General features: G+C 45.6%; 1 protein-coding gene across 2 annotated transcripts in view; it reads right to left on the bottom strand.

Moving 5' to 3' along the window:
• Positions 1–22883, bottom strand: part of PTPRT (protein tyrosine phosphatase receptor type T) — a 1083615-nt gene that overhangs the window by 185887 nt on the left and 874845 nt on the right. The window contains exons 13-14 of one of the 2 annotated variants that reach the window (XM_024128402.2): positions 16901–16937; positions 1745–1801 (exon numbers count right to left, since the gene is read on the bottom strand). In XM_024128402.2, coding sequence (XP_023984170.1) covers positions 1745–1801; positions 16901–16937 — 94 coding nt within the window. The remainder of the gene's footprint in view (positions 1–1744; positions 1802–16900; positions 16938–22883) is intronic. The other variant, XM_024128403.2, reaches the window with a different exon arrangement.

Genomic DNA, 22883 nt, shown 5'->3' with positions numbered 1-22883 from the left:
CAGGTGAAACAAAGGCTGTGCAACTTACTTGAGGTCATATAACTAGGGAGTGGCTGAGACGACATTCCTAGGGTGTTGATGGTGACATGCTGGGCTATGGGGCTTGATGGCAGGTACAAAGGCGGGGACAGAACTTGGCTGTCGTGAATGCTGTGAAGGCTCTGCTCAGATCTCCTTTCCTGGGCTGGTGCGCTAATCTCCAGCTTGGGGTGGGGGGCGGGTGCTGGCTGCTGAGAGCTCACAGCCACCTCCTTCCCTGCAGAACTGCAACAAGGCAAAGTGAAGTCGCCTCTCCAGGACACGGGCAATGGCTGAACTGACACAGCGGCACAAATGCTGGCCCCCTTGCCTCAAAGTGGGGACACCCCTGTGACAGAGTCCACACTCCAGAGCCCCCGTGGGCTCAGCTGACACAGTCTCCACATCCTCCCTTGGCTTCTTCCCCGGCCCTATCCCATCTCCCTCACTTTCTTTCTTCTGAGAATACTCATCAGTGAATAATTTGCACAAGAATCCCCATCTCAGGCTCTGTGTCTGGGAAACCCAGCCTAAGACAATCATGAGCAGTGAAGTTTCTGAGTTTGGGAAAGGGGGTGAACAGAAGTGGACCATGAGGTCCCAGATGGCTGGACTCATGTCATCCTTGCATGATGTATCCTCTTTCCCACCATGACAAACTGACCAGTCAGGGACTAGCAGAGAGGAGACCGCTGTCTGAGCAAGAACTTTGAGAGAGGTGCCAGTTAAAGATTTGAAATCTCTAAGAAACCTCCACTGACCAGGAAGGACCCCCCGCAGTAGAGATCTCTATGTCAGCAGGGTGTCTTCTGTCTCGGGGGCTCCGTGATGGGCATCAGCCTCTGATGGGTTCTGCGTCCCAATTTTTGAAGAGCAGCGGAAGTTTATATGAAATGAGATTGAAATACGGTGTGCTACAGGGAAGGGGTTGGTATTTGCTTCAAATAAATACCTACACTAGTTATTTAGACTGGGTGTTCCCATGGCATCCTTTTTCATATTCATTACCTTGTTTCATCTCAGGATACAGCTGCAGAAGACGCTGCATGTGCAAAGTCTATAAGAAAACGGTGCTCCCTCAGAGGGAAGCATTATTACTCTTACTTAACAGATAGGAGAGGTGGGGATCATCATACTGAAGTGACCTGTCCAAGACAAATGGCAGACGGCGGGGGGTGGGGGTCATAGCCAGATCTAAGCACAGATAAGGTAGGTCAATTTCCCCCCAACCTCAGACCACAGCTCAGCTGTCACTTCCCCTGGGAATCATTCCCTGAGCTCCAGGTATGTCTGTTGGTTTATTTTGAACACCACACAAGTCTTCTTTGTAGCGTGACTCAGAGTTGCAGCTGTCCATTTATTTGTGTAGTTTTTTTTTTTTTTTGGACTAATGGCTCTTTCCCCTCCCCCAAAGGTATAGGAATATGTTTTCTTTTGCTCATCACTATATACCTCCATGCTTAGAGCAGTGCCTGGCACATAGTAGGTACTTTGTATGCATTAGTAGAATGGGTGAATGGATGAATAGATGGATGGATGGATAGAGGGAGGGAGGGAGGGAGGGATGGAAGGATGAGGGGGGCGTGGAGGGATGGCTGGGTGGGTGGATGTGTGGGTGGGGTGAAGGGACTGCCAGTTCCTCTCCGGTGCACCTGGCCCGCAGGGACCACTGAGCACAGGCTGCTCTCACTCCCCTCCCCGCCCCGCCCAGGGCTCTGGTGATCACCTGTGGTGAGGAGGCAGAGTGGAGTCCCCGGGGTCACCTGGGCGCTGCCCATTGGTGCTGACCACAAGGAAGCCAGTCCCCAGGCAGCATGCAGAAGAGAAGGAGAGAAAGAAACACACATGAACACGGGCAGTACGGTGAACAAAACTGCAATTCTCGTGGCTCTGAAGAGCTCACACTAAACAGCAGAAGAACATCGTGATCTAACAAAACAGGGCCTGAAACAGATTTTTTTAAATGAAATAAGAATAAGGGTCACCATTTATCAAGCACCCACGACATGCCAGGGTCTCTGCCAGGTACTTCACATACAATGTTTCTAAGACTTAGAACAACCCAGAAAGGTCAGTATTATTATCAACGAACCCATCGCCTTTCCAGCCAGACATCTTCTCCCCGTCTTCCCTTTCTCAGTAAATGGCGCCACCATCCACGTAGCCATGCCGTCTACAAGCCTGGGAGTCGTCCTTTACCTCTTTTTTTACTTTTTACTGACCCCCCCACTTCTGATCGCTTGGCATGCCTTCTTAATTCTACTCCAGAAAAGGTATTGAAGCTGCCCCCTTCTCTCCAGTTTCATCTCCACTCCGTTCAAGCCATCCTCCTGTTTCGCCTGGGTTATTGAAGCAGCCCCTGCTGGTCTTCCTGCCTCCAGTCCTGTTCCCTTCAGTTCATTCTCCATCCTTCAGTCAAAACGCATCAGTGACCCTGTTGTGCTCCAGGTCAACTTCAACCTCCTTAACCCAGTTCACAGACCGTCAGTGATGAGTTCCCCGCCTGCCTCTCTCCACTCCCGCCACCGCACTCTGTGCTCTGCCCCGAGCACAATAAACTCCTTTCCCTCATCAACAGCGCCCCCACCCAGCCCACCTTCTTGTCGGTTGGCCTTACCTAGGCTGGTCACTTGGTGTGGAAATACCCCCTTCCTGCCTCTTCACCTGGATGACTACTGTTCATCCTCCAGGTGTCGGTTCAGAAATCCTTCTCTCTGGGAGACCCACCATATATGGGTCAGATGCCCTTCCTCTGTCTTCCCCGAACACCCTGGTCTTCCCTTCTCCAAGCAATAACCTCACTGTATTTTAAGTGGCTGCCACCCCCCGCAATTCTGAGTCTCCTTGAAATCAGTCACTGTCATTTACTTGTCATTTACTAGCATCCTGCTGTGGCATTGTGCTGGAGCTAGCACAGTAGGTGTTCAGGGTATATCTGTTGAATAAATGAAGGAAGGAAGGAAGGAAGGAAGGAAGGATGAATCAGAAAATTGATGTAACTTGCTCAAGGTCACAGAACTATGAACTGGCAGAGGCAGTATTCAGATCCTGGTTTGTATGACTTCAACGTTCTGTCCTTTTGAACCCACTACTTGCCTCTGGAAAGAAACTGAATCAAAAAGCAGGAAGGTGTCCTAGGCCCCGTCAAAGGCTGCATGTTTCTCTAGTGATTCATCAACAAAACTGTATAAAGTCCTCATACAAAATGGAGAGAGGGGTAGGACATCCCAGACCAACTGATAAACAGGAAATACATAATTTCAAAAATTCACACAAATGGTAAGCTTTACCAACAGCTGTGAAATACGTCAAACTGTAACCACCAGTCAACAGTAATCATAATACTCCTCCCTCAAAGGTATGGGGAACTTCACCATTTTCAAACCACGTTCTAAGTCCAACTTCACCATTTTCAAACCACGTTCTAGTTTTGTAGAAAACTGCTATAGCTGGTAGGCCAAATCTGGCCACCCACTGTTTTCTGTGTGCCCACTGGTGAAGATGGTTTTTACACTTTTTAATGGCTGGGGAAAAAAAATAAAAAGAAGAGTAATATTTTGTGACACATGAAAATTATATAAAATTCAAATTTCGGTGTCCATAAATAAAGTTTTATTGGAACACAGCCATACTTGTTTTACATGTATTATCTATGGCTGCTTTTGTGCTACCATGACAAAGTTGAGAAGTCGTGACAGAGACCATATGGCCTGAAAAACTGAAAGTCACTATCTGGCACTTCACAGAAAAGTTTGCCAACCCCTGTTCTAAGCGCATGTTCTTATTGACTTTGCCCCCGACCTTTTGAGGTAGGCGAGACAAAGACTGTTGGTCTGGCATGTCAGAAAAAGAAATAGAAGGCCGAGAGAAGAGGTGACTCAAATTCCCATCTGGCCTCTTTCAGCAGCCTCCTACCTGCTCTTCCCTGCTCCAGCCTTATCCTTGCCTCAGTCTCCGTTCTCTGGTCCAGTTTCTAAGCTGTAATTAGGGTAGCCTTCATGACAAAGGCAGCCTGCTAAGCACCTCCAAGGGCTCGCACTGCCTCAGGACAATCATTGCTCCTCTATATGCCATGGGGCTAATGCAGAGTCCTAGTGTCCCGGCCTTGCTTACCACTCCAGCCTCACCTCTGATCCTTCGCAGCCTCCTGTGGTCACACTGGCATTCTAGCCATAGTTCAAAGGAACCCTGTCCCATTCAAGTTCAGTGGCCACCTCTCTTGCCTCCAGTGATCTGCATGTGCAAATTCCTCAGCTCAGAAGACCTCCCTCTCTTACTCTCCAGCCTTGTTCAATATGATAATTGTCACTCTTCTTTCAAAACTTTGTCTCAGTGACCACATATCTGAGAAGGTACACCCTAAATTGACTTATGTTTCTCTTCTCTGTGCTTCCACAGCATCCTGAATTTACCTTCATCATAGCCCTTATCATAGTGTATTGATATAATTACTCTTGGTTGGCTCTCCCACTACTTACTATTTGTTGAGTGCTTATTATTAGCCAGGCATTGCACTAAGTACTTGATGTGCATTAGCTCATTAAATTCTTAATTAGCTCATGAAGTAAGTGGTGTTATTGTCATTGTTTCACAGGTGGGGAAACTGAGACACAGAGCAGTTAAGTACATTTTCTAGCCTGGAGTCAAAGACTGTCCAAATCCAAAGACAAACTTCTTAACCTCTAGGAGACAAGGGACCACATATCAATATTAAGTTGCACTCAAAACTAAATGGATAAATGAAATTCTAGTTTAGTATTTTTCATTTACTAGCTGTGTCACTTGGAAAATTACACACATTTTGGAGTTTCAATTTCTCTACCTATAAAATGGGGATAACAGTAAGTATCTCATGAAGTTCTTTTGAGGATTAAATGAAAAAGAGTTAAAGCCTTAGTTTGGTTGGGAGGCCCAGAGGAGCCTCCCCACCCTACAATTTATGGCTACAACTGTTTAGCAGGAATGCTCAGCTATGAGCGGTAGGAACAGAGGGGTAACTGGACAGGTGCTGGGATGGGGAGAAGTCTTCCCAGTGGGTGGAGTAACAGAAGTTAGGTGATGGATCATGGGTCTCAGCAGGACACAAAGGAAGTAGAAATAGGAAAAGGACTCATATATTTAGTGCTAGAGATAACTGGAGTTTACTGGTGCCTGGCCCATCTCTCCTTAAGGCATATGGAAGAATTCTAGTCTCATCAAGGTCATGTAAGTGGAAGTCACATGAGTTATTTCCAAGTGAAGTATTTAAGATCCAGGTTACTACTTCCATACTTATTTCTCCCCTGCTATGGGGTCCTTTGAGGCCACTTATATTCTAGATGGCATAACAACAAAGAAACCTTTGTGGCATTGAACTACTGAGATTTAGGTATTAACTTGTTGTTGCAGCAGAGCCTAGCTCATCCTGACTAATCCAACAGAACAAAAGATGGAAGTCCCTTGCTTTTTCCTCTGTCATCTGGTCTGCCTACAATGTGGCTTTTTTACTGGCGGATTCATGATCCTTCTCTCTTCACAGCTTCCAGAGCTTGTTCATATGTATGTATGCCAGCCATTAACAAAAACATTGGGACCATGCAAAGAAGAAGGAGGTCTGAATACTGAGTGCCTCAGACTTGCTTTCTGTTTTTTTTCCCTTCTAAAGCAATGAAGGTTGAATGCAAAGAGATGCTGATAGGCTAAAGATGGCCCTGGATCAGATAACCTTGAAGACAAATTAATTTCTTGATTTATTAGCTTCAATACATTGTGGAAGTAAAGCTGAGGGCTCCTTGAGGTACCTCACCTTCTGCTCCAGATCCCAGGACTTAGCTTGAATACTGCTGAAGACAGGCCAAAGACCCATCATCACACCCTAAAGGTTCTGTTATCAGCTGTTACTGGAAAAGAGGGATGGGAAGGGGTTAACAAATAGGAGACAGAGGACCCTGACAGTGGCTCATAGAATCTCACCCAGTCTGTGGTACTGACAAGATTCAAAATGGTGCCATGGAAATGCCATGAGCTTTGGAGTTAGATCTGAGTGACAATTCTGAGGGACCTTAAGCTCTTTATTTAACCCATCTGAGCTTACACTGCTTCATTTCTTAAGTAAGGGTAATAATGATGACCACTATTTATTTAGTGCATAATAAATGTCAGGCTTTACTTCTATCATTGCATTGTAGACTCATGTGAACACACAGCCCTATGACTTGCACACAATAGGCGGTTAATTTTTGCTAACACTCCCAACACTACATTGAAACCCCATCAGAGAAAGCTCCAGTGGAGCTTTATGCTTTTTACTTCTATCCCTTGGCTCCAGCCTACCCACATTTTCTCCCTTTCCTTGATCCCTGATTTTAAAAGGCCTACCATTCCCTTCATAAGATGCAACGACTTTGGGATATCAGATCTGAGGTAAAGTCAACTTGGGTGTCTCAGGTCTTAAGTAGATAATTCTCATGTTTAGTTTAGAGGGATGAAATAGGACTCCCCAGGGATATGCTTGAAGGACAGGTATTGGTCCTGGCTTTTGTTTTCTGGACTCTGTTGTACCAGCTTTGTCTTCCTGAGTGGGGTGTGGAGAAGGTGTGCACGTGTGTGTGTTACGGGGTGGTGGCCGGAGCAAATCTAGAGAGTAGGGAGTAGGGCGAGGACAGAGAAGACTAGAGAGATGTTCCAGTTGCTGTAGCAAGAGAAATGTTAAAGGGTTGGGATATTTAAGGTCTTCTTTAGGTTCTTTTACAGTATACTCATGATATAATCCTCTTATTCCATCTTGTCACATAACCTTCAAGGAAATCCACATTATTCCATTGGCATTTTAGGGTCTAGAAGAGGCTGGGTGAGAGCAAAGAGGCCCAAGGGACAAAGAGACCTTGTTACACTCAAGTAATTCTGAGAACCCCAAGCATGGAAAATTCATCTCATGGGGCTTGGCTAGAGAGGAGTAGTACTCCCCTGCCCTAACCCCAAAACACACACCTGGGCTTTCTCCTCTGAAAGTCTGGTAGGATTTCTAAGGACTGAACAATAACCAAGAGTTTTCTAACAGACTCGCTCACTGTAGCCTAGCCTCTCACAAGTGATCCTTCATTATAGCCCCTACTTCCAGGTGCCATAGCTAGATTTGAGCACCCTGTGATTCTGGATCCCTCCTGAAATTGCTGGGCAGATGATGACAAGGGGGAAAAGTGCCATAGTCAAAGGTTAGCAAGTGCATGAGCAAAATCTTACACTCAGTCAATGCAAATATATTATTGCTGTGTAGGAGCTCATCTAAACACAATGGCCTGTAGATGAAGAGGATAAATGCTAAGAGCCAAGGCCAGCGTCATTCCTGTCCCCTCTCAGTTTCTGCACTTTGAATCTAGCCTGAGTCCATTTGATAAATGCCTGGTTTGTACAACTGTATGAGAAGCGACTACGGTCCAGGCTTTGGCTTTCTTCCTTGGGGAAGAGCAGAGAGAGGACGTGTACTTAGTAGACCTGGGTCTCCAGGTCTCATATAAGACAAGACCCAGAAGAAGGAAGAAAGGATGTGCAAGCTGTATCATCTATGATGTTCTTGACCTTTTATGTGCATTATCCCAAATTAACAGGGGAAAGAACTAATGATCTTAGGCCTGAAAGTGATGGGATGGACTCCTAGAGGTTGTGACTTGTTCAAGGTTAAACAGCTAAATTTTGGATGTGGGATTTGAAACCAGGTGTCTCTGATTTCCCATTATTCCAGGTAATCTCTCGAGAAAGCTTTATACAAGACAGAATCTTCCATATAGAAGCGGATCAATGGAAGCAGGGAGGGCAGGCAGTGGGCATTTCCTACCTGACAGCAGACAATTCCTACATCTTGCTTGGCTTCTCACATAACCTGTGGCAGGTTATTCTTGTAACTAAAAAAGCCAGGGACACATAGGGACACATCACTCCCCTTCTGGGCCCCAGTCTTAGCATCTGTGAAATGAGGGCATCTCACTGGAGAATGGCTATTTATTGTCCCTGCAGGGGTGAGAATCCATTAGGAAGAGAGGAGAGAAAATGCTGGATGAAATCTACCTCAGGCTTAGCCATTATAAAAAGAAGCCACATTTACAAAAGACTATTACCCACCCTCTCGTTACCCGAGACAGTGGTTTTAGTCCATCAATACCACCAGGCAGCACGGGACTATGGGAGACATTGGCCCCTTATCTCATGCTTCATTATTCTGGAGTTCAGCTTTCAGCACCTACTCTGAGGGGGCTGTTTTAATGGGATCCTTAGAGAGTGTTTACTAGATTAAAACTGTGACTTTCTTCTGCAAAGCAACTCTGCAAATGGCTTTATGGGTTTCCGGATTTATTCTGTCTCAATGACTGGGCTCAGTTTGCAAATCAAATCAAAGCTGATTTTTCCAACTGCCACTTGGGCACACCCAGCGGGAGTCTGCAGAGCCAGCTGCGTTCCCTTGCCGGCTGGCGCCAAAGATGGGAGTGAGGCTGCCTTCAGGCGGCCAGAGAGGTTCCAATGGGAAGACACTGGACAAGCAAGGACCTGACTGACCCCAACTGAGGTGGGAGGAACAAGTCCGAGGAGGCAAATTTTATTTTCTGGAAGGAGAAAAGGAAGATTTATGTGGCCCCAAAGACTGAAGGGCAGAAATAATAGGCAGCCAATTTGGACCCCTGATGTTGAGGTTTCCTTCAACTGAAGTGTCCAGTGGTGGGACGACCTCCCTGGGGGAGTAGTGAGGTCCCTGTCACAATAGGCAATCAAGCGGAGCCAGGCTGGTCTTTTTGTTAGTGGGGATTGTAGATCATGCAGCTAATCCCTGCCTCTACCACTTTTATTCCTACCTTCCAAGAGGACATTTAAAAAAATTTTTTTAAATTTTATTTATTTTTTTTGGCTGCATTGGGTCTTTGTTGCAGTGCGTGGGCTTCTCACTGCAGTGGCTTCTCTTGTTGACGGAGCACAGGCGCATGGACTTCAGTAATTGCCACACGCGGGCCCTAGAGCGCGCAGGCTTCAGTAGTTGTGGCGCACGGGCTTAGTTGCTCCGCAGCACGTGGGATCTTCCCGGACCAGGGCTCGAACCCGTGTCCCCTGCATTGGCAGGCGGATTCTTAACCACTGCACCACCAGGGAAGTCCCCAAGAGAACATTTTGACAAGTAGCTTGTATTTGAAAAAAATGAGGTCATGGAAGACCTCATCCATCCAGCCAGCCAGCCAGCCATCTAGCCATTGATGCATACATTAATTGACTGATTAATTGAGTGATCAGTCCATTCATTTATCTATTTGTTCATTCAACATATATTACTGAGCACTAATGTTCGCTAGGATCTGGGGACACAACATGGCTCAAAATAGGCACAATCCTTTCACTTACTTCACTTAGAATCTAGCTGGGAGACAGACGTTCAATATGTAAGCTAACAAAAATATATATATTTATAAGTCATGATGAATGCTATGAAAAAAAGTACAGGGTATAATGAGAGTGGAAAATGCTGGGGATACACATTAGACTGGAGGTTAGGATGGTCCTTCTGAGGAGGCGGGATTGAAGCTGCAATCTGAAAGATGTACATCTGTTAAGCCAGATAATTTCAGGCAGAGGGGGCAGGATGAGCAAAGGTCTTATTGCAGCAAAAATAGAAATAAAGTTTTCCCTCTCCTGAGAACAAGGAAAGTAAAGGGAACAGTGAACAGACTAGAGAAGAAACATAACATGGCCTGAAAGAGTGAATCACTCCTAGTTTTTAACTTGTTACTAATCAGCAGTGTCTGTAACTAGATTTGTACTTCACAAAGCTAACCTATTACTCTTTAACACTATGTGAATTACATCCTGCACTCCCTTGTAGCAAATCACCCCTTGTAGCATTTGCATTTCAGAAAAAAGGTTGGAGGCCGATAACCCAGAGACAAACGGCCTCAATTACCTGGCTGCCTGATGCCAGCTGTGACTGTTTTGAAATAATGCAAGAATAAGAATGCAAGACCTTCACTACTTTGATCCTTATCATATACCCCAGACTGCGAGCCGTACATATAAAATCTTCTCTGTTTGGGGGTGGGGGGCCACACACAGTTCTTGAGGCGCTAGCCTGCTGTGTCTTCCCTTCTGCCTGGCAGAACAATAAAGCCATCTCCCTCTTCCTCCAAAATCTGTCTCCGTATTTCTGTTTAGCATCGGTGCACAGGGAAGCCGATATTTCGGCAACAGTCCTGAGGTTGGAAGGAGCTCGAAAGAAGAGCAGTGTGCTGGAGTGGAGTGAGTAAGAGGATAGAAGCCTGGATGAAGCTGGAGGGTAGGAAGGGGCCAGATCATGCAGCCAAGTCTGGTGGAGGCAGGGCCTGTGGGCAGGAGAAAGTAGCAAAGTGAATGAGTGCATGGAAGGAGGCGGGGAAGAATTAGGCAGGAGAATGTGTAGGCAGGAGGGCTTGGATGGAACCGCACACAGCTTCTGGAAGGGGAACGGACCAACCTGGTTCCAGAACTGAGCCTCTGTGTTCAGTTCCATTTCCCCCATGGCCTGCTCTGGCCCAGCCAGAAGGGCATGAATTCAGGTCCTGGGTACCTCTTTCAGCCACTGCAACCCTGGGCATCCTCCATAGACAGGATGATCAGCTGGCCTGGGAACAGTTGTCTCTCACTTAAATTTCAGCACCTTGGAAGTTGAGGTCTCCCACCCCAAGTTTTCACAAGCTCCGTTTTCCCAGGCATGTTCTGCTTCATCTCTTCAACCTGGTTCCTACAACGAGCCCATCCCCAGCCTTCCCAATAGAGAGTGAACAGTACTGAATGGGTCTAAGTCCACCTCCCTCTTACTTGCCCTTCCTCACAGTTCCTGTTTTAACTACAAGAACAAAACCTAACTTTTAAATGGATCCTTTTTTTTCTCCCTGACTGCCCTCCCTTCAAAGTCTGAATCAGAGTTCTCTGTTTCCAAACCTAAACTTAATGTCTATTTACCCACTGGCTGTAGTTTTCTCTATATAGCTCTGAGCAGACCCCCGGAGCTAGTCTGCCAAGCAAAGGGCTTCTGAAATGTTCTTTTAGATCTTGAACTTGAGGCAATTCCATTAGCTTTTTGCTCTCCTCAACCTGAAGATGTAACATGCTCCATATAATAAGAGCCCTGTGGTCCACGCTGTTGGTGCCACACTCAGATCTCCTTTACAGATTGGTGTGACATCCTCCAGCTCCTGCGTGTGTGGGGGGCTAAGGACTCATCCCTGTAACTCTCTCCAGAGACTTGTGCAAGGCTCAGAGGTGCCACTTCCTCTGGAGCTACCTGAGAGATCTCCTGAGGGAAGGAGAAGGGGAAGGGAAGGGAAAATGCCAAGGGCTGATTGGTATGGGGGAGGAGTCCTGGTTTCTTGCCTCAAGGCAGAACAACTTTGGAGAACTTTACACTCTACCCCGGGATCTAGCCTAGACTTAACTTTTGAGAAGAGATTCTTACTCAGCCTCTTCCCTCTTGCACTTACAGATTTCTTCCAAGAGCTCTCCCTCAGTACATCCCATGCACCCAAATCCCTGCTTCGGCTCTGCTTCTCGGGAATATGTCTTAAAATGCTACCATTCTTCTTTATCTGCTCACTGACAAATTCCTCTTACTCACTACAGCTGAACTCATGTTCTGATTCCTCTGAATCTCCAGTCAGCGTTAACAGCCAACCCCTGGCTGAGGAACAAGGTACAGAAGATGTGAATCTGGGATGGTGCACCATGCCCCCGCCCCTCCATATCAATGAAAAAGACTGCCTTGCAGCATTCTGAGAGGAGCCTGTCCTAATTCCAGAACTAACCCTTCCACTAGCTAATACCAAACTTCCACCCCACAGTCCCTTAGCAGCGCCTTCAGCAGGAGGTTCTGCCCCGGCTCTATAAATAAATACTGCCCCCTGGTGGTGTGTGAATCCACCGGCCAGATGCTCTCTAAACACAGGGGACTTGGCTCTTCCCCTCTGGGCCAAGGGTGTGGCTCCTCTCACAGGGTGAGGTCCTGAGTCCGCTGGCTTCTCAAATGCCACCCTTTGACTCAATTCCCAGTGTCAGTTGAGAAGGGGTGGTGATGGGAGGAGGCGGCACAAAGTCTCTCACGCTGCACCCATCCCAGGGGAGGGAGCCCCAGGGGGGTGTCCCAGGAACACACACTCATTAGTGCCTAGGGCTTTAGCTCTGCTGCCATCAGACCTCACTCAGTACCTCTCACTTCTCTTTAGAGGCACTGATCACAATCATAACTCCACCACTGTCTGTTACAATCCTTCACTTAATGTCTGTTTCTGCCCTAGACTGTGAGCTTCTTGAGGACCAGAAGCACGCCTGCTGGTTCATCACAAAGTCCCTCGTTCCTTACAAGGTACCTGGCACACAGACGCTCAGTGAGTGAGCTGACCACAGGAGAGAAACAATGGTCATCGATCATGATTTTTTAAAATTTCCAAAACAATTTGCATTAAGTAAAACCACGTTTATGTTTATGATATCATTCGATCCTCGTAACAAACTAGTGGGTCGAGGTCTCGGTGTGCTGGAGCTGGCTTGCATCTGCTTGCTACAGAAGAAATGTCGCTAAACATTCAGGACTTTCTTGTAAGCCAGTTGTTAAACCATCGGTAACTTGATATTGGATTTGTGGGTATATTTACACCCTGGAAATGGACAAAGACTACAAATAAGGGTTTTTCTTTTACAAAGAGCAAGTTTATCAGCAAACCACTGGCAGTAGGTACGTTCCAAAATTGTTGTGTGGTGCTTCCCTGGTGGCGCAGTGGTTGAGAGTCTGCCTGCCAATGCAGGGGACACGGGTTCGAGCCCTGGTCTGGGAGGATCCCACGTGCCGCGGAGCAACTGGGCCCGTGAGCCACAACTCCTGAGCCTGCGCGTCTGGAGCCTGTGCTCCGCAACAAGAGGGGCAGCGACAGTGAAGAGGCCCGCGCACCGCGATGAAGAGTGGCCCCCGCTCGCCGCAACTAGAGAAAGCCCTCGCACAGAAACGAAGACCCAACACGGCCAAAAATAAAATTAATTAATTAATTAATTTAAAAAAAATTGTTGTGTGAATGGGTAGATGGGGATCACTTTAAATACGGTGCTGCTGAGGTCTGAGAAGATGGAGTGAGACCCCCAGAGCCTCTGAGCCTTGCGGCAGTGAAATGCTGACTCCAAATCCATTTCCTACTTCAGCAGGCATTTTTCGAGGGTCAGCTATGTGCCAGGAACTTCCTGCCATGGCACAATGTGACTGGGAAATTAGTGGTTAGGCCCGAGCAGTTCCTCATCAGAACTCCTCTCAAACAACAGCGCTGGCGCCTGTCCCAGGAGGCCTGGCCCTGCCCGGCACCTGATGCTCCACCATCATGTGGGGTCTGGGAAGGGTCCTGCTGCCACGGACCCAGCATCTGGTGTGTAGGGGTGGCCCACTGTGTGTGCCCCCTGCCCTGGGCTCCTTCCACAGAACATGCAGCTCCCCTGCATGAGGCAGCCTCGCTCAGCTTCCGAAAGGAACAGGAGCCACATCTGGACCTCAGCCCACCTCCAGGGCCCCCTCTGGCAGGGCCCGTTCTGGCTCCTTGCACATCCCTAAGAGCTACTGGGATCACGCTGTGAATGGTAAAGAGTCAGAGGTTTCAACGGGAACCACTGGACACTCTGCCCCTAACTGCATGGGGCCAGCTATGGATTGAACTGCGTTCCCCCCAAATTCTTAGGTTAATGTCCTAACCTTAGACTGTGACCTTATTTGGTAATAGGGTCCTTGTAGAGGTAATTAGTTAAGTTAGGATGAGGTCATACTGGAGTAAGGTGGGCCCCCAATCCAATACGATCAGTGTCCTTATAAAAAGGGAGAATTTGGACAGATACACATAGAGGAAGATGTGAAGAAGGCAGAGATCGGGGTGATAGTTCTACAAGCCAGGGAATGCCAAAGATGGCCAGAAAACCACCAGAAGCTGGAGGAAAGGAGTGTAACAGACTCTCCCTCACAGCCCTCAAAGGAGCCAACCCTGCTGACATCTTGATCTTGGACTTCTAGCCTCCAGAAATGTAAGACAATAAATGTTGTTGTTTAAGCCACTTAGTTTGTGGGACTCTGCAGTAGCCAAAAACTAACCCAGGTCCCTTGCTTTGCAAACCTCAAAACTGGGCAGCACTTAATTAGAGCTTGGGTGACTAACGGCGACCTTACAGACAGACAAGGGCTAGAGCTGCATGCTAGAGCCTAGGACTATATTTAATAGAAGATGCCCTGGGCATCCGGTCAGGTCAGAATGACCCTGAACGGCTTCAGGCTGTTCCATTCTGAGTGGCAGCCCTCCAGTTCCCCGGGGCCCACACAGCTGACCACAGATGCTGTCTGGAGTCACCAGGGTCAGGGACAGGACATCAGCAAGTTGCTCCATCGCCACAGCACTGGCCTCAAGCCTGCCCGTGTGACCATACTCCAGAGGCTGGCTGGCCGCTGGCAGACCCGTGCAGAAGGTGCCACAATGACAGAGAGGTGGAGGAGCCTGGAGGGAGACAGATGGCCCATGGAATCTGCCGCTGGGACTTCACATACCCCCACTGCCTGCAGGATTCCCACCATCGTATTTTCTCTATTAAAAAAACCAGTATTTTCAGCAAACCCATAAAAAGGGAAATTTGATTCACATCAGCAGGAAAGGGATGGGTCAAATATTGATTACTGGACTTAGATCCTTGATACTAAGTCCTCATGGGCAGTGCGTGAATTCAGATAGGGTTCTCCTTTGGTTGACCCTGGATGCTCCAAGGGTACAGAGTAGACATAGCCAAACACAGCTTTCCCTGATCTGTGCGTGAAGGGCATTCTGCATTATCCAGCCCTCTGCCCCACTGCCAAGTGCAGGCTGGAGTGACGGCCCTCACTGGAAAACAAGGGTGTGGAAGCTTGGAATCCACTACTTACTCCCGACTCCTCTGAGCCCTGCCTGGGCATGGCCAGCTGGACGGTCATACTCATTAATGCATTCCTATCCTTTCCCACGCCACACCTGGCGTGTGTACACAACACACTCCACTAAAGGAAGATTGTAACCTAAACATCAGACAAGAAGGGAAATCCTTATGCTAAGAAGAGGTAGAGAGTTCTTCTGTTCCAGTTCTTTAAAGGCCACTGTAATTCTGCAGATTAGCAATGCAACTTTGGAGAAGTGTGGCATGGTGGGCTCTCTATCTATCAGGACAGTACGTCCTGACACTGCCAGCAACATATACTTTTAAATATTCTCTCTCGAAGTCCCCACGTATACCTTTGCCTGTCCGATCACATGTTCCCAATTCCCAGTTCAGAAAATACGGTCCAACAAACTCCCCTTTTAGGAGGGCTTATGTCCCAGAGGGTGTCCTTAGAATCCCACACATCCTGCAGGGGATAGCAATGGCGTCAATCCCTCCCTTGTCTAGGGGTCAAAAGCTAGTGGGAGCCATGGAGCCCCGTCACGGGGAAGGTTTCTCTGCGTGTTTCCTGCCCCCTCCGGGGGGATGCTGCAGACACCCAGCTGTCCAGCTTGAGACCAGAGCTTTAGTGCTAGCCAATTGATGAGGTTCTTCTTTCTAGATTATCTGTGCTCTTCAGTGGAGAAGTCTGCCAAGGCCCATAATTTGTGTCACTTTTGTTTGCAGGCTATCAATTCTCCTTGCCTCACAAGGAGTATTTTATCTCTTTCTGTCTGGTAGCCTGGGTTCTCGAGAGAGAACGCGTTAGGGACATGTCGACCTCTCATGACGTATGTGAAACCAGAGTGAGCTCTTATCACAGTGAGCCCTTAGCGCTCCTGTCTTCTTCCTCCTGCATCTTCCCTTTTCTGCCTACAAATTGATGTGATTTTCTTCAAAGTTATAAAAGTGATGTGTGATAGGTCTCGCTGCATATTTTGCCAAATAACCATAAAATATTCTTCTCTCTCCCCGCCCCCGCCCCGTCTCTTGTCTCTTCCCCTCCCTGACATGTGTGCATTTTCCTCTGCATGTGTGTGCCTGCGTGTATATCCTCACATATGTGTATACATACTTGAGTCATTGTCTTTGTCTATAGTTTGTACCTATGACTATATGTTTACTTATATTTACACTTATCATCGCTGTGGAAGCAATCTATGAAACTATATATGCTGTCAATGAATGCAGGGAACAGAATGCAATTGCCCAATTTTGGTGTGTTTATACAGGGAGGATAGCTGTTTAAGGTATCAATTCTATAACAGAAAGATAAACCTGATTTCTAACCGTTCAACCTTGTAATAGGTTAAATGATAACAAACCATTCATTGATTTTGTTTTTAAAGAATAATAAACAGAAGCATGTACCAATTGAAAGAGCCAGGCAATTCAATTATAATCAGGGAAACAAAAAGTGATGAGCCTGAACAATGCTGCCTTAGTTGTGGGGATTAGTGTTGAAAATGCCAACTACATAACGATGCAGTGTTTGTTTTCTCATTACCGAAGGCACTAACACTAATCACCTCATTTTTGAAAGCCATGCGCCAATTGAATAAAGTGCAAAACCAGAAGATAGGTCTAACTGACATGCAAAAAAAATACCCAAACACAGACCCAAATACAATGAAAATCTATAGCAGAAGACTATTTGAGTAAATTTATATTTACCACTCCACTGATTAATGTACCAGCTTGTCCATCCATCCAGCCATCCACTGACTAAACAAATATGTTTTGGGCTCTTCCTATGCTTTAGGCACTGTGTTATTAATATATACCGTAAGCATATATTAATACCTAGATGCAAACGACTCCAATGAAAATAACAATTCTTTCTTGTTATTTTTAGCCATTGTTGCCTAAAATTTCCCTGTGTGGCTAGAGGGAAAGTACTTAAATGGCTGAAGACAGAGAGGGCATGCCAACATACCTTTCGTAGCCAGACGAACACAGTTGATTTTGGTCTCCTGTGAACAACAAAAGTGAGACTTCAGTTAATTTGTCGTGGGTTTGGTTTTTTAGTACATATAAAATATACATATACATATTTGCATATATAGGCATGCATACGTATTTTTAATTATAATTTAAAATTTGTCCCCTTCCATTTTTTCCACCATTGGAATCACCTTTTAATTCTATGTCATTTCTTTGCAGGCTAGGTACATATTTTGTTACTTTCACTTCCTGGCTCCCAGCACCTTATAAGCTTCTTCCCCAGACAGAACCAATGCATAAATACTGCCCAGCACAGAACAACTTTAACCATAACACTAAGTGGGTACACTGTGGCATGTGTGTGCTTCACTCAGTTGCATGGGTTAGTAAATGGTATCAAGGGCATCCTTGCGAAGCTCAGTTGAAAGTATATAATGCACCTATATGCATACACTGAAACAGACACTTAGGAATAGCCCAGTCAATATGAATGTATAAGAAACAAACTGCAAAATTCATGTTCAAAAAGTTACTTTGGCCCAGAGATCTCTGGTAGACACCTTACAGTTTTCATAGATAATGTTGTGTGGGTGTGTTTGCGTGGCAATAGAATCTTTGCTTGGTGAGCTATCTTGTTGCTGTTGGCTGCTCCCCAAGTGAACAGGATCCATAAATTTATGATGTTGCTGGGCATGCAGTTGAGATACAGAAGAGTGTGCTTAGCAAGAGAATCATTTTAGCCTGCGTTATTGGGATCATATCCTAGGAGGTTGTGGAACCAGTTGAACATTCCAGTTGACTAAGTTATACCCCCAGTAACAGTCTGAATATTGTGTAGCAAAGGAAAATAAAAAGCAAAGAATGCTTTTCTCTTTCTGACTTACTTCACTCTGTATGACAGACTCTAGGTCCATCCACCTCACTACAAATAACTCAATTTCGTCTCTTTTTACGGCTGAGTAATATTCCACTGTATATATGCGCCACATATTCTTTACCCATTCATCTGTTGATGGACACTTAGGTTGCTTCCATGTCCTGGCTATTGTAAATAGAACTGCAAAACAAATACCGTATGCTAACACATATATATGGAATCTAAGAAAAAAGAAAAAAAAAGGTCATGAAGAACCTAGGGGCAAGATGGGAATAAAGACACAGACCTACTAGAGAATGGACTTGAGGATATGGGGAGGGGGAAGGGGAAGCTGGGACAAAGTGAGAGAGTGGCATGGACATAAAAAAAAAAAGCAAAGAATGCAAGCGTGTGAGGCTCAAGAACACAATGCGTATCTTGCTAATGCTCACACGTAAGGAACCACTTCCTATTGAAGACACTGAGCTAGTCGGGATTATGCAGAAGTAATAAAACCCATGAAATTCAGGGGCTAAAAACAGCAAAGGTTTATTTTCCACTCAAGCTACATGTCCAATGTAGGCGTATGGCTGGGTCTGAGGGCAAGGTAATGGTGGTGGTTAGGGGATACTCTAATCATTGTAGTCACTCAAAGACCAAGGCTGGTACCTCCATTTTACCACAATGCTTCAGTGTTCACTGAGGCAGGAGAGAAGTGTGATGAAGAGTTAAACACTGGCAACTATCAGAAGTAACACTTTGACTCAGGTTTCATCAGCTAGAGCCACTCACAGGGCCATGCCTGACTTTAGTGAGGTAGGAAATGGAGTCCTCCAGGCACCAAGAAGAGAAGCAATGATAATGTCTACAGCAGAGTCTATTTTATCCATGCACACCTCCAAATGCTAGGAATTGTCACTCCTATTAAACCCAAGTATGACTCCCCAATGGTCTTGATTCTGTTCTGCAGACGACAGAAAGTCTGCCTTTGCTTGTGTAGGAAAGATGTCTTGACATTGAAAGACAGTTCTCAGGTTCATTAACCTTCTTCTTCTTCAACAATTCCTCATATGATAAGAATTCAAGTCCTTGGAACTAATACCTATCATGCTCTTTCTGGGTCACTTTCTCTCCACAAAGGTGAAGGCTAATGTATCTTTTGAGGGAAAGTACGCTTTAAAATGTGTCACATTAAAGGGAATACTGGGTAGCCACAATGGTTTATTCTACTGCCTTCTTCCTCATTGAGTCATTCGTAGAACTTTCTAATTCTCCTTAGAACCATCTTCCCTTCCACAGTTGCATGCGTGAAAGTGAGCCATTTCCCAACACCACCTCCTCCACCCGAATCTATTCAACAATTTTCTATCATCTAGCGCACACATCTGATTATGTTTAACTATCCCTGGCTCTCACAAACATGACTCTGACATAATCTGCTTTCTCCCAAGTTCCTGACATCTTTAATTCCATAACCAATTTGTCTTTGTTGGTTAGAATCAAGTACAGAATAACAAAGTCCTGAGTCACTCTCTTGGCCTTCTGTTAGCAAGCAAGTCAGGAACATGCTTGAAATTCTGCATTTGATCATTTGGGAAGTCTGGCCTGTGGGCATTAACTCAAAGTTCCCAACTGGTTCCGTAAAAAGGAAATGAGTACTTTCCTTGTGCCAAGATTATGTAAGCCTTTGAGAAAAGCAAAAGCATTTGGTATATTTTCCATTCCATCTCCACAGTACAATACAATTTCAAGTCCCCATTATTTTAACCTCACTCACATTCCATTTCCCACTCTAGACTTGCAAATCTGCACACAGGAATATATCACTTTGGGATAGGATATAATGCCCTAACTGTTGTGCTTCTGTTGAGACCTGCTTCTCTACTCAAGGATCTGCCAGTGCTGTGAGATACTGAGCAACTCACTGCCCCTCTCTGTGGCTCAATTTTCCCACCAATCAAATGACAGAGAAAGGGATGGAGAAGGCCACTTTGGTAGAGTAGGCAGGATATTCTAAGGTTGCTTCCAGTTATGAGTAGGAAGAATAAAATTTTCAGACTTTCATTTTCCAAAATGTACAGGCTGTGGTATAGAGAATAGACTTCCCGTGCAAGAGAAACTAGTTGGTGGGGAGAGTGTGGTGGTAGAGATGATGGTAGTGGCTTGGACCAGGAGGGAGAGCCTGGCTGCAGAGATCCTGTTCCCCCCAAAACTTTGCAAAGTGTATCTTGGCTCTGCTTGATCCCAGAGTCCTCCCACCACCTCACCCTGCCCCATGCTTTTGGTATTGATGATACCCACTGGGTCCTCAGTCTAGTCTCTTTGCAGCCCAATTTCCTGTGATGCTCTTCCATTGCCCTGATCCCTAAGCTGTTGTTTGGCTTTGGTGTGGCTCATTCACTTAGCATGTCAGTCTCTGAAAGCATCACTAAGGAGGAAAAAAAAAAAAAAAAAGAGGAAGTTTCTCTTTTCTTAAGGTACCTATTTCAAACATTTTATTTTTCATTCTTGTAGCAATGCTATGTGATGAATACCACAATATGCTCCCTTTTTTTCTCTAATGAAACAAGATTACATAAAATTTCCCAAGGTTCCACAGATAGTAAGCCAAACAAAGTAACCTTGAAGTAAATGGCCTTCTTTTCTGAGGTGTCTGTTGGCAAATATGTTTTTGCCGCTGAGGTCAGATGCCCTGCTTTCTTGGCTTGTTCACAGGCACAGTGGTGTGGAGCACAGCCATATTTTGAAAAACAGGCCAAGCAATTTGTATGAAGGAATTCTGTTTTGCCTTGAAACAGGACCCTGAGCAACCAGAAAGCCAGCGATGGAAAAGGGAAGCAGAGAGGCTCTGGAAACTGAGCAGCCCAGAACCATTACAACTAGGTCACCTGGCAGGCTCACCCTCTGGAAAAAAAATGAGTGAGGAACGCCTTTTAAGGCATGAAAGGGCCAGAGTACCCTCTGAGATATAACTCCCCAATAAGCATGCATTCTGTAATCTGCAGATCTTCAGTCACCAACAAAAGGCAAAGTAAAGCTGCAGGATGCAGGAGAGCTGGCTCTTGGTGGCATAGTCTTCTAACTGGATAGATGTTCATCACCAACCGTATCAGATCTTCCTGGAAGGCACTAGGCTCTGCTTCAGGCAATAGCCAGGGCCCTGAGCCCGACTCTAAGGGACGAAACTCCCAAGGAACATGCAAGCCCATTCAGAAAACTCCCGATTAAACTCAAGCTCTGAAAATATTTTGTGCTCTCTCTCTAGATGCAGACTTGATTGTCTTACCTCACCAGCACTCTGGAACTCACCTTAATCTGACTGCTCTCATCAGGTCGACAAAGACTTTCATATGGTCAACTCTAAAGGTCACTGCTCCAACCCCATCTTCCTTAATTTCTCATCAATATTAGTTGCAACTGACACTTTCTCTTTGACTCTTTTTCTCCTCTTGCCTTTTAGGTCACTATACTCTCTAGGTTTTTCTCCTACCTCACTGTCTGTTCCTAATCCTCTGTTTTAAATTTAAATTTTATTTTATGTGGCTAGACATTTATCATCTGCTTGACCTCCAAACACTGGAGTGGTCTCATTTTATATCCTCTTTCATCTGTATCCCAATTTTCTCACTAAGAGATTACATTTAGTTACAAGGCTTTAAGTACTGAACCCTTGTAATGCTCAAATTTCTATTTCTAACAATGGTATTCCAGAGATCCAGGCTCGTATATCCATATACTCATAACAAATTTACAAACCTCCAGAAGATAATTCTGTTACTCTCTTCACTTGTATTCCAGGCCTTATACACACACCAGTTTTCCTCATTTCAGGAAATGTTACCATTATCTACTCGGCTGACTAAGTAAAAAACCTAGGAGTCATCCTTGAATTCTTCTAGTTCCATAATTTCCCACAACCAATCCATAGTCAATTCCTGCTGGCTCTTAGTAGTTGAAGAAAATGATAACCATCTAAAATCAAATCTCTCCACATATCCTTCAAAAAAAACAACACAGGAAAACAAGAAAAAAATAAAGCTATACAAAACTCACAACCTCAACATCATTAAAATACATAGAGGGGCTTCCCTGGTGGCGCAGTGGTTAAGAAGCCACCTGCCAATGCAGGGGACGTGGGTTCCAGCCCTGGTCCGGGAAGATCCCACACGCCACGGAGCAACTAAGCCCGTGCAGCACAACTACGGGGCCTGTGCTCTAGAGCTTGCGAGCCACAACTACTGAGTCCGTGTGCCACAACTACTGAAGCCTGCATGCCTAGAGCCTGTGCTCCGCGACAAGAGAAGCCACCGCAGTGAGAAGCCCGCACACCACAATGAAGAGTAGCCCCCGCTCACCCCAACTAGAGAAAGCCCGCGTGCTGCAACAAAGACCCAACGCAGACCAAAAAAAAAAAAAAAGAATAAATAAATACATTTAAAAAAATATACAGAACCCTCAAAACTTCATAGTCCCTGTTAGTAGAAGAACAAGCACTGCAGCTGAATGAACTATTTCTAAGGATCTCAACACAAGCCTTTGTGGAGAGCAAGGGCTGTGTGGAAAAACAACATGAAAGAGAAAAAAGGTAAGGTAGTAGAGGCTGTAAGATTTTATAAAACAATCTTCAGAAAGACCAAGTTCCTATTTGTGAAAATTCTGAAAGAGAATCCTGCTAGAATAAGGAAATGACTATGTGAAAACCTGAAAGCACACATAATTCAAGGTGGTAATCTTCCATAGGTATCACTTATGGGGGAAAATAGGATAAAGAAGGGAGAAGTGTCCTTGGGAGATTGGATGATGAAAGGGAAAGAGGCAAAAGGGGGAATATTAAGACTCTGTACATTAAAAGAGAAGAGCAAGAGTGACAAGTCAGAGAGCACATAACCAACCACCCATCCCCCATGATACAAAAAATTCAGTCATACATTAAAACAAACATACTTCACTACTTTATCAGAATAGTGTTTCTGAACCTCAAATCTACAAAATGAATAAATGGAAGAAGCCAAATAAAGCTGCTATACGAAGAGAACAGAAAATAAAAATCAAAACAACCGGGCTTCCCTGGTGGCGCAGTGGTTGCGCGTCCGCCTGCCGATGCAGGGGAACCGGGTTC

Source organism: Physeter macrocephalus, chromosome 14 (assembly GCF_002837175.3).
Source record: "Physeter macrocephalus isolate SW-GA chromosome 14, ASM283717v5, whole genome shotgun sequence".
NCBI classification, from domain to species: domain Eukaryota; kingdom Metazoa; phylum Chordata; class Mammalia; order Artiodactyla; family Physeteridae; genus Physeter; species Physeter macrocephalus.
This window is presented reverse-complemented; position numbering and strand designations above follow the sequence as displayed.